Source organism: Fulmarus glacialis, unplaced genomic scaffold, assembly GCF_000690835.1.
Source record: "Fulmarus glacialis isolate BGI_N327 unplaced genomic scaffold, ASM69083v1 scaffold12337, whole genome shotgun sequence".
NCBI lineage: Eukaryota > Metazoa > Chordata > Aves > Procellariiformes > Procellariidae > Fulmarus > Fulmarus glacialis.
In genome coordinates, this window is record NW_009223892.1 from 19,681 (window position 1) to 31,777 (window position 12,097).

The 12,097-nt window shown below is 39.8% G+C and overlaps 1 protein-coding gene across 1 annotated transcript in view; it reads left to right on the forward strand.

Moving 5' to 3' along the window:
* LOC104079816 (protein unc-13 homolog B-like) overlaps nt 1–12,097 on the forward strand; it is a gene marked incomplete at its 5' end in the record, with an annotated part of 65,482 nt that overhangs the window by 18,005 nt on the left and 35,380 nt on the right. The window contains one exon of the mRNA XM_009581976.1: nt 879–936. Coding sequence (XP_009580271.1) covers nt 879–936 — 58 coding nt within the window. The remainder of the gene's footprint in view (nt 1–878; nt 937–12,097) is intronic.

Here is a 12,097-nt window from a genome sequence, read left to right on the forward strand (position 1 = left end):
TGCCGTGTAATGAACTGGTCATTAATCCTTACGAAATCGAACGAGAGGCTGTCTAGTGGCCCTGTTTTGCACAGATTGCAGCACCAGGTTGCTAAGGTCGCCACTTCCTTTGTCGTCGGACCTTTTTTCCCTAGCAAAGACTGTTCTCATTATTTCACTCAATTGTCCTAATTTTCTCATATCTCTATGTAATATGAGACAGAGAAGAATAACAGAATAAAACCGCTGGCATTCCCCTAGGGAACACTTTGATGCTGTAACAAACAGCTTTGTAAAAAGTCAAAGCTGGCTAATTGAAATATCTCTATGTCCTCTAATATAGTATTAAATGAGATGAAAAATTCTTCACTTTGGATGTACAGTGGATCACAGAAGAGTTTGTAAGTGTTGACTGCGCAAACATTGTGTTACTGCCCTACCAGGCACACTAATTATCTAACCGCTTCAGTCTCCAACTGCAGTGTTGCTGTGAGCCCAAATGAGTTTTGAACTGTTGAAGCTGTGCTTGAGTGTCTAATCATAAACGGGCTTGTACTCAGTTCTGAGCTCCCTGTCACAGTGACATTGTGGTGTGGAGAATAAGATCTTTTAGATGTCTAATTTGAGGTCTCAGAATTGAGAATAGGGCCTGCGTTTGTAGTAAAGCAGACTTCACCTTAACCAGATGTCCACTTTTTAACACCTGGTTTTGGCATGAAACAAGAGGAGACTTATGGGAGTGTGGCTGAATGTGGATATTAAGGAGAACATTTAATGCTTTGATGCTACCAGGGATGTTTTCTCTTATCTGTGGCATGCTGTACTCTGAAAGCTGTTTCATAAAGTTACCATTTGCTTTCTGATTGGTCTGTGTTCCTTGGGTTTTTTTTTTCCTTTAGTATTCCTTTCAGGAGGAGGTCCAGAAGAAACCATTGCCCAGTGCTGCCTCCCAGTGTTGTAAGTTAGACTTTTTCTTCTCAATATTTTTTTCCTCTTCCAGTGTACTTTATTTCCTTCTCTCAGTGTACTTTATTTTCTTGTTAGAAGTACGTAAATCTCTGTGAAGCCAATAACTTTTGTCAGTTATGAAAAACTGTGCCCCTCAAATGTTGGTCTAAAGCTTCTGATGCTAGAAAGTGAAATCAAGCATTGAGTCTTTAACCTGTTTGTGTCCTCATGTGCAATAGGAACACAAAATGTGTTCAAAGTTGCCTAGATTGTCAGACCCCTGTAATACTGATGCAAGTAAGAAAATGCTGCGTTTTTTCATATAACTTAAGTCGGGCTATGTTCTCTTTAAACATAGTGTGTTGAATATTATTTTTATGACTTTTTAATGAAATTTTAAGAGGAAGAGAACAGATGGAGACAGGTACTGCTGGTAGCCTTTTAAAATGCACCAGAGGTTTGTGTACTTGATGCCTAATTTCTTTGACATTACTTTTAAATGCTGTGTTGATGGATGAAAAATATTTTCACTAATTTCTGCTTATCTCATCTTGCATTTTTTTATGCTTCTGAAAACACAGATGGAAAAATAACCTAGGACATACTGTATCTGATGGTCTGCAAAATTAGATTTCTGAAACACTGCTTTTAATGTACATGAGATGAAAGCTCAATGATGTCTCTTAGAATGTCTTACCTACTTTTGGCAACAACATTAATAAAATTCGAGTCTCATAATTTAAGCAAATCTTTTGTCCTCCACTTCAAATCCTGTAAGACGTGCATCTTACACTTTGCAGGCTCTTTATCCATTAGGCTTATTATAGGATCTCTACAAAACTGTAACATTAGGAAATGTTAATTACTGTTTACCTTTTTTGAGTAGAATTAATTTATCTGTGTACTGTTACTATGTTATCTTAAAACTATCTTCAACCAAACATGGACATTAACCAATTGCCTAGGAAATCTGAATGTGTTGTTTAGCTGGAACATATACAAAGCTATTTGAAAGTATTCCGGCAGTGGTACCCTAGGTAACACCAAATGTGTCCTCCCTTTTTTTAGAAAAAAAAAAAAGCACTTTTACTTTGTTTGTTTGTTTTTAAATAGTCAGAAGAGTACAATTGATTTATAAAGCGTATAAATAAGAAACATTGCTGGTGAAACTAATATTTGACTTTTGACAAGTTTTGGCTATTTGACATACTAGCATAGTATGCAGAACCCCTAATGTCAAAAGATCAAAGAAAAACAGTCTGATATGAAGTGTCCAAGAAATGAATGTGTTATTTGCTGAAATGACTTTCCTGGCTATGTGCCCTGGACTTTGCTTTTGTTTGAGAGAGTCTGGTTTGATTGACTCTTCTAAGTATTGGCATGTATGGATAAATTAGGAGGAATGCTTCTGTGTAGGGGAAGCACCTGTTCCCACAGCATGGTGCTTTTACAGCCTCAAGCTCTTGTAGCCGGTTTCTTCCCTGGAGGACCAGCTCAGCTCTTGCATATAGACATAGTAAAGAGTAGAGCTGCAGCTGCCTTTTTTGTGTTGCCTGTTAACAGCCTGCATCTTGATAGAAAGTGACCTTTTACAATAATTAATTGAAGGCCCCTGGTTTGAACAATTAGTATTGCATAAGAATTCATTTAATCATTTATGGGTTTAAAACAGTCATCAGAATTGATGTTAAATATTTAATAGCAGTATGTGGTTAATGTATTTAAGAATTTTCTAGTAATTCAATAAAGCTTGTGGCACTGCATGTACTTTTGCTTATCTATTGCCTGCAAGCATCCAACATCTATGAATATCTAATTATTTACATGGACAAATATAAAATAGACATTTAGTGTAGAAGTACTTTTGAAAAATGAACTCTGCCTGCATCAATCTATGCATAAGAATTGTAAGCTTGCCTGAATGTAGCATAGTCCTTTGGAACTCAAGAATTCAACCCAGAAGATGTGTTGATTGTGTCTCTATTGAAAGCTGACCTGACCTTTGCATATGATGTAGGAGCTCAACCCCCTTTTACTTAGGAGCAGGGTGGGTGTCCTTCCCTAACCTAAAACACATTGAGTACGGAGTGTTCTTACTTAAATAATTGATAGATATATTTTTAGGTATAATAAAAAATATCTTCAAGAACGTTTGTAAGACTCATCTAATCTTCCATTACAACATGCTAGATGAGATGTGATCACTGCTGGGAGCAGGACACAATCAGCTGGACAAAAGACTAGGTACCTAGAAAGAGCAAAAAACCTCCCGAGTATGAGTAGTTTTTGCCCCATGAGAATATCTTCCCAAATCCTAAAAAATACAAAGTTATCTTAAAACCTGATGCACTGTAGAGCAAAAGTACAGCAAAACACTCCATATAGCTTGCGTTTCAAGAAATAATGATATAAGTGCACATGCCACTGGTGTCCTGCTTAGCCCTCTTGCCCTCTCGCTGGCTTCTTTGTTCTAGCTAGAGAAAATCCTACTCCAGCAGGAGCGTCAGGTTCATTAAATGGGAAAATACACATCCTTACATGTTAAAATTAGATTATATTTCTGCCCTGTTCTGCTTCTATGTTTTCCATACATGTCTGGTCCCTTTCTCAAACAGCCTTTTCTCATGGTTATTTCCCCATCTCCTGCATGGGTGCAACTTGTTCTGTTATCTCCCCTGAGTAGGGAGGGGGAGAAGGATGGAGCAGGATGTGAGAGAAGAAAGCTGAGCCATGTCTGAAAGCCAGCATCTGATGTGTGAAGGTGGGGTTTAATCTCTGGTCATGTGTGGGCTGCTGCCTTGGCATAGTGCCATGCGGAATCTCAGCCCAGACTACGTGCTCTAATTTTTCTGGACATTATGAAGCGTTCAGGCCCACTTTCACAGTCTCAGGTGCTGCTTTGTTCATAGAAGAGTCTGACCCATGATTTCCGAGGTGGTGCAGGATTCGGGCTTCCTACCTATTCTTAAATGAAGCAGGTGGGTCCTGTTCTTGTACATGCAGTCTCTTCTAAGCCCTACCGATTTTGGTACTTCCTGCCTCTTCCTTCATCATACTTAGCCATTTCGTTTTTACCTCCCAACTTCTGTGCTCCCCTATATGTTTCTCCTGCCCCAGAAGGATCACATGCTTCCAATTGATTTAACTTTCAGTGATCTCAAGCGATAAGCAAAGCACTATAGTGGCCATGGATCCAGTTGTGTTTGCATTTCTATTAAACGTAATCGTAATTCTTAATTTCCTGATACCTCATTGTTGGATAACTGCAGCATCCTTATATTGGCTTTTACCTGCAACCTGAAACTGAATGTAAATTAAAAAGAAAGCAAGCTTTTATTGTCGGGAAATTCACTTTAAATGAAGCAGATTGAAAAAATGTTATTTGATTACTTTGGCATTCATTGGGTCAATAAGCTCTAAGTTATTTATTGTGGTAGGTATAGATTTATTTTCCTCGTATGCCCAAGATCATTTCTGGCAATATAAAAGTCCATTATAATCTGTAAGTGAGTCACTCTGTCAGTATTTTAAACAAAGCTCTGACTTGGAGCAGACGTCGTACAAACAGGGGTGAGAAAGGTATTCTGCATCTTTGCAGAAAAGATTCGGCAGTCTCAGTTAATATCAGCTACTGTAAATACTGTCCTGTACCTTTTGTCAGGGAGTTTACAAATCTGGAATAGAGCAGGTATGTTCAGTATGATTCTCAGAAAAGATAACCTAAGTGCCACTGAATCAACCAGTTATGTCTGTCGTCTTATCTTTGACTGAAAATCTTTCTAAGAATGCTTTATCCTCCCTTCTCTGCATATATTTTTTTCTTCCACTTCCTTGAGTCTGTGGTGTTGCTTTTTTCACAGTAAGACCCTGATAGACCACAGTGCACCATAGTTCTGTCTTGCATGTCTTTTGCTCTGTAAAATCCCTGTCTACCAGGGCTGTGGGGTTTTTTTTATTGTAGGTTTTCTTGTTGTTTTTTTTTTCCCCAGAAGAAAGTAAATTTGTTGCTTGGCTCTGGATTGTGAGTTGGTGCAACAGGGAAAGAAGTAACTTTTCTGATGCACTGTTATACCAGCAAAAAGAACCAAAGCTAGCCTGTGCTTGGTCTGCCAGCAAATCAGAGAGAAAGGAGAAAGACAACATCTCCTCCAGGAGAATAAGAAGGAACCCTAAATCCTATCTGGAATGTGTGTGTGTGTGTGTATGTGTGTGCGCACATGCATGCAAGAAAAAAATGCTACAGTTTTGTTGTAGATACATAAGCAGCCTTTTAACTACTTAAAAGCTTGCAAAACGTTTTATACACATTATAAGAATGGGTGCCATTCGATGCCAGATCAATTTGTTGTGTTGACCCTTCTTTCCCACTAATATGTGAAGAAATCTATTTCTGCAAAATGTGTAAAGCAAAATTCTGTTAATACCTACACATTCACTACTGTTTCAAAAGTACCAATGGCTGACTTTGAGAGTTTTCATTCCTGATGCCCGTTAGTTTTCTTTTTAGGAGCTCAAGTTCCACCGATGCATCAGGAAGGCTTGTACGTTCCTCTGTGTAGACTGACTCTAATGCAGAGATTTCGGTGCTTTCGGTGCTGAGATGAGGAGCTTTGCTAAAAAGCCAGATGGCTGCCTTCCCTGCCCCCGGCTCCCCAGCAAGCCCTGATAACATCCACACCGATTTTGTGTTGAGGGTGCTGCACTGTGGATGCTAGCATCTTTATGCTGCCATTAATGTGCCGTTGGGTTGGGGCTATCAAACCCTGCTGCTAGGATTTCCACAGCACAGATGGTACGGTTCTAGCAGAAGCAGTGGCACCAAGTGCACAGATCTGGGCAGGCTGTGGGTCCAAGGCAGCTGGGTAAAGCTCTTGCTTAAAGGGCGTGGTTGGCAGGATATGCGATTGCAGCCTGTTTTCATGGAATGAAGTCATAGCCATTCAGGGTTACATGTGCACTCACTTGAGCATGCCATCTTGTGCTGTTGTTGAATCCTTTGGTTTGTTCTAGTCAAAGAAAATGTTGGCTGCCATCCACCAGTGTTCAACTGGGTGAACTGACCCTATGGCAGCAAATGTGCTGAAACGACATCCTATTACGAGATTTTTTTTTTTCTCTTTGGTAACAATATGTAAAAAAATCATCTGCTATACCAGGCTCTCAAGGCTAGGCAGCATCAAAATGCTTTTAAGCAGGCCACAACTTGACCATCTTAATTGTTCATAGAGATGTATGATCTGTAATAGTGCAGTAGCAGGCAGCATAGTCGGCTGCGATTGCTGGGAGGTAATACTGCCCTCCTTGTTGTGGAGATGTATGCTATCTGTCTAGATTCTTGCTGTTTTTTTTCTGGTTACCATCCTGCTTCTGAACTTAGAAACAACAGAGGTCAGCAGCTGCCTATGGCATCTCTAGACCAGGCCAGTTTGGGAAGAGTAAGGAAGAGGTCAATGATTATTTTACCCTTCTCAAGGGTAGGTGGCACTAAAGATGCTGCTGCAGTCATTGAAAAGCAGTACTCTAGAAAGAGTAAAACTACTGGCCACAGTGCAAACAACAAGCCTTACAGCAGTCCTCAAAAAATGTTCAGTGTAAGTGTAATTTAAAACAGGACGTGTGAATGACTTCTTTTTTTTTTAATTAAGCTAGGCAGAGGAAAAACTACTCCTGTCTGTACAAGTGAAACCATTGTATGAGCTGTTTTGTGGTAGTTTGCTGATGGGCTGGGAAAGCGAGTTCCTTGGCCTCTCTGCTTCTGGGTGACTGGCAGCTCCCGTTCCTCTTTGTTTAGGATAAATCCCATCTGGGAGACTTGTTTTCTTGTGGCTCTGTGGTACTCACTGCCTGGGCTGGCTGAAGGCATGATAGGTCTGCTCGAAGGAGCGCAGATTCAAGGTCTTGCTCTGAAATGTCCGCCTGCATTTTTAGGATGAAGTTTGCTACTTCAGGACTGGGTATGTCTGAGGAAAAGTACTCAGCAAGTAGAAGTTAAAAATAAAAATACTGGCTATATTAGAAGATTACACAGTAACAAAGTTTGACTTACTGCTGAACTCTAGAGGAGAGCAGATCTGTAGCTTTGCGGCTGATCCTCTACATGTAGTTTGTTAGTTGTTGTTTTCCTAGAGTACTTGCTGTATTCTGAAAGGTGTTGACAAGGAAATAAAGCTTTGACTTTTAAATAAGCCCCAAACCTAAAGCTTTTCCTGAAATGCTGAACACTGCTAATACTGACGTGTCTCTATAAGCGGTGATCAAAAAAAGTAAATGCTCGGTTAATGACTCTAGGTTTCATAATTTGTTTAGTGCTCTTCATGAATGCTTTTTTTTCTGGTGGGGATTTTTTTAAGGACTCTGAAACTTTATTAGTCATCCTTTAATGTCATAGCAATAACAGAAAATTAATTTGAATTTTGTTACCACAGTAGAATATAACCTTTTTAAAATTACATTAAAGATTTTAAACTGATAGAAAAGTTACTGCTCTTGATACACAAGCCATAAATATGTGTCCTTGAGCAATGAGGCTTGTACTGAAAGTCCAAGATTGAAAACGAGAAGAAAAAAAGGCACCAAATCTTTTATCTCTGCTGCTATAGAAGATTATATTCCTCTTTGCTATTATGCATATATGTAATGTTAGGTGATCCACCTTAGTCCAAAACTGTGTCTCATGACGAGTATGTAAAACTTTTGTTGATTCTTGTGTTTACATCTCTTAGCCAAATAGTCTGTGTGACTCGGTAGCCCAGAAATTTGTAAGACAGGAGAGCTGTGTTAGGTATTAGTGATAGAAATGTTACAGTTCAGCCATTTCAGCCAGATAAAATTAAGTGGCACTCTGCCCGATTCTTTTTACTGTGGTTATTAATGAGTTGCACAAGCTTGTAATAACTTAGTGGATACTCTCGATGATTTGATGGTGATCCAAGCCCTGCTTAAATTCTCAGCTCTCAATTTGATTTTGTTTAGCCATAGTAAAGGTGGCCAGAAGGGCCATTTCATTTACTGAAATAAAATACTCCAAAATTTCAGCATAAGCTGAGTGTTAAACTAGAGTAAAATGTGGTGACAAAGAGGGAGTAGTGAGCAAAGAGAGTACTGTATTGTCGTACTCTAGTGCCTGTCCTTGTCTCTGTCAGCTCCTTTTAGCTCGTTTCCTTCCTATGCTTTCTCATCTCCTTTTGTCCAGAGGTCTTAGCCCTCACCTGTGATGTTCCAAAACTGAACTGGAAATTGTGGTACTTGTTATGAAACCCTCTTGGTCATCCTGCTTACTGAAAACTTGACTTTGTTCTTAAAAGCTATTCAGTGTTTGTTTTGTATTTTAGAAGCTTATTCCACTAAAATACCACATTTTTAATTTTGGGGAAGTACATTGAATACTGGAAGAACGTACATTTTTGTGGAATCTGAGATTTGTGTCCACTGTGTTGAGGGTCTTAGCCAGGGGAAAAGGAGGTTTATTAACGTAGAAGAAAGAACTGTCCAGGACCTTCCCAGCTCTGTTTGTGTTCTATAAACAGTACTTTATCAGGGCCAAATATAGTGTAATTTCCTGAGCTCAGTTTACTTTTATAAGCTCATTTAGATGCTTTCTGTCTTTGCTCAGCATGGGATATAACAGGAGGATTAAATAATTTGTCAGCATGACTGTAAGCAGTGGACAGCAGTAAATGATAATGTTCTGACGGGGTTAGTATGTCCCAGCCACTCTGAGACTTGCAAACAGAGATGAAACAAAATGGCACACAGGCAATCAAATTATTCTGCATTAAAAACTTGGAATATTCTGCTTTTCTAGTGTCCCTGCTGATCCAGGCTTGACAGTGTGAAGTAGGGAGGAGGAGTTCTTCCTTGAGTAGTTGCGTAATTGTGACACAGAACGAGCATATGTTATGTTCAGCTAACTGTGGGAACTTAGATGTGCTTTATAAAATGTGTTAACGACAAGAATGTTGTAGCTTCCAAGGCACCAGGCTGCTGGCATCGCTTAGTCCTTAATTGGAGGTTTATATGAAACCTCATTTTTTGAGTACTGAAACTTATGAATACAAAATAATGTGATAACCGAGACACACACTGTTGGTATTTAAGAACACACAGAGTAACTAGTCTGACTTGTCTGTATCATCTATTCCAGTGTTAATGTATGTTGTTGTTGTATGTTTTTAGAATTACAACTTTCCATTTTCTATCTGTCTGGGCTTCTTGGTGTTTTCGATTCAAGTTTGTACAGGCTTAAATTTGTTCCCAAAGGTGATCTGGAAGGGATTTTTTCTTAACAAATTGAGGTTATGCATATTATTTTTATGAAGCAGAAAAACAACTTGAAAAGACTAAAAAGAAATTCTGTTTTCATTAACCTTCAAAATATCAAGACTGTCAGCCCAGGTCGTCTGCGATTATGCTGAAGGACCGAGATACATACTGTTAGCTCCTGAATCTTAAATGAAGCAGCATATGTGTTGAATCTTTAATAAAATCATCTTTTATCCAAAATGTTAGACGCTGAAATGAAGTGGGTGTTAGTAAAAACAAACAAAAGCGGAGTTTTGAGATTCTGGCTGAAAATCCCTTACTCTCTGTTATTGCATCTCTTTCTGTTTGCTCCTGCAGCACTGCCTTCCCAGTTAGTCTCTAGTTGTTGCATGCCCTGGTTAGCCAAGACACAACTTCTCCATGTGAGACAACTTGCAGGGTAAGGAGCTGGTGTCTAAAGGCAGCTGCTGTTCTCCCCACCCTGCCCTGCTTGGCATTGACTGCTGTTTGTCTTAGGCATGGAAATAATAGTCTCTAATCTGCTTTTGAAAGTTTGTGGGGTTTTCGTGCTGTTCGTAAGGAACTTGGTAGCAGTAGGGTAGATGGGTAAGTAGCTGTCTCAGGGATATCCCTGTCAGTTTGAGGACTTTGTCTAAGGGAGGTGGTAATGTTTCTCCTCCAAGGACAAACATTGTATCTGTGAGGCTTGTTTTTAGCAATTGGTGGTTTTCTCATTGTTGCAGTTTGTGAGTAGTGTTGTGCCAACCGTCAGACCATTTGCTGCCAAGGAAACAAGGGCTAGGAACAGTCTGAGCTGGTTTCAGGGGTCACGCTTTCTGTTTTCCCTTAAAGAGCCACTCATTGCTCCTGTGCAGATTACAATGGTTTGTGCTGAAGTTTGTGCAGAGGCTGTCAGTCTGGGAGTTTTATCTTTGGGAGAAGATGCAGGACAGGTAAGCTCCATTTCCTCTGTAGTTTGTCTGATCTGCATGCTGGTTTTGGAAATTTATAGTATCTTCTGATACTTCTTCCCCAGTTGCTTTGGGATGTAACTTGTGCATTCACTTGTGAATAATGACATGGATTTAACTGTTACCGTAAGTCGGCAAAATAAGCACTCTCTAAGACTCGGTTTGGAGTTTTAGAAAGCAGGCATTCTTTAATGCGGCACCGGGCGCACAGGGGATCGCTCCACCTAGTGTGCGCACCAAATCACTCAACCATAGAAGTTATATACAATTAGAATATACATATTCATTACATTTCTGAGAAATAATCTAAATATTCATGTTATTTCCCAGAATTCATTAACGTATGCAAAAGTCTTTGACGCGTGCTCCCTTGTGTTCATTGGTGATCTTTCAGGGTCCTCTGGTGGTCGTTGATAGTCTTCCTCACAGTGTCCTTTAGTTGAACTCAGTTTTTACACATGCCTGGTTTTAACCCTTGGCTTAATTAGCACAATTCTCATTAGCACAAACTAGCTTAGGCTGGCACAACCCCCTTATCTATTCTACTCAAGATACAAGGTTAGCTTCCTCATCTATTTTACACAGAATACAACGTTTCAAGGCCTTTTTATCTACTGAATACTCCAGCCTATCTATTCATAAAGCATTCCCAATCCATCTACATCATTTCAACCAAAGAATCATATGTATCTTCACTGTTCCTTTGTAATTGGTATCATAACTAGCAGGTAGTCTGAGTGCAATAATGTTGTGCCACTGCGGAGTTTTTCTGGATCTTTGTTGCTGCGATAGGAACCTTTTGATGGAAGGAGGTGCTGAGGTTGCTATCCCATGTGTTAGTGGCTTGAGATTTTCAGGAATGAGATACACATAAGCTACTGTTTGACTTATACATTAATAGGAAATTGTCTTCTCTTTAATGTGAACTATTTATTACAGCAAATTAAAGCTCAGTAAGAGTTCTGTCAACTTCTTGCTCTTTTTCCTCAGCCCTCCCCCCGTGTCCCTCTCTGATGCTCCTGCTCTCCCTGCCTCTTGTTCCCATACCCTTCTTCTGGTTTTCTCCCCTTCTCAACTCTCTTTGCTGCATGTGTTTTACTTGTGTTTTCTTTGCCAGTTTGGTTGTGTGTTCCTCTTTCTCCTCTCCTTTTCTCCTGAGAAACACTCAGGTCTCTGTCAAAGCTGATCATTAGGCAATCCGTGAATTTTTGTTGTCATAAAAAACAAGCCTGTGATGATAGTCCTGTGGTCAGGGTCATGTAAACAGTGACTGGTGGATTCTGGCAGGCTTCTGATGCATCTGGGTACATCTTCATCTTGCCAGCACGGCTGACTCAGATGCATTGTCCAAGTGGTGGATTGTCACACTTGCTGCTGTGGACCAGAGAAGCAGCATTTGTCATGTCTCAGACTGTAGTTGTCTGGTGCTTGACTCTATGGACTTCAGTTTTTCTCACTTGTTAAGTTCTGTAAACAAGAAAAAAGTTTTTATTTGTTATTCTTGTAGACAGGAGAGGAATAACCCTTTTATACTCCATGGAAACTGCATGTATTCAGCATTATACCAGCTTAAGATGTGTTCTTTCTAAATCAACCCAGTAAAAAATATAATCAAATTTGTTCCATGCTCATAGCTGCTTCGTTTAATGACCTAAGCAAACATACACGTTACTTTTTTTTCCTAACTACTCCTGTAGGGGTCGGAAGGGAATGACCTACCTTTGAAGTTCTACTAGATAATAGACGTGCCACTTAAACCTGAGCTATGGCTGAGCCTGTGGAAAGCACCACATGTGTGTGCGAGAGCCTGGAGTCCAGGGACCCTGAAGCATTGAAGTGTATCTGAGGAACTGCATTGCTTTTTAAACCTTTGTGTCTGAGAAGAAAGGAGCAACCTGGTTGTAGCTCTGATGCACCATTATTTCCCAGATAGGGAA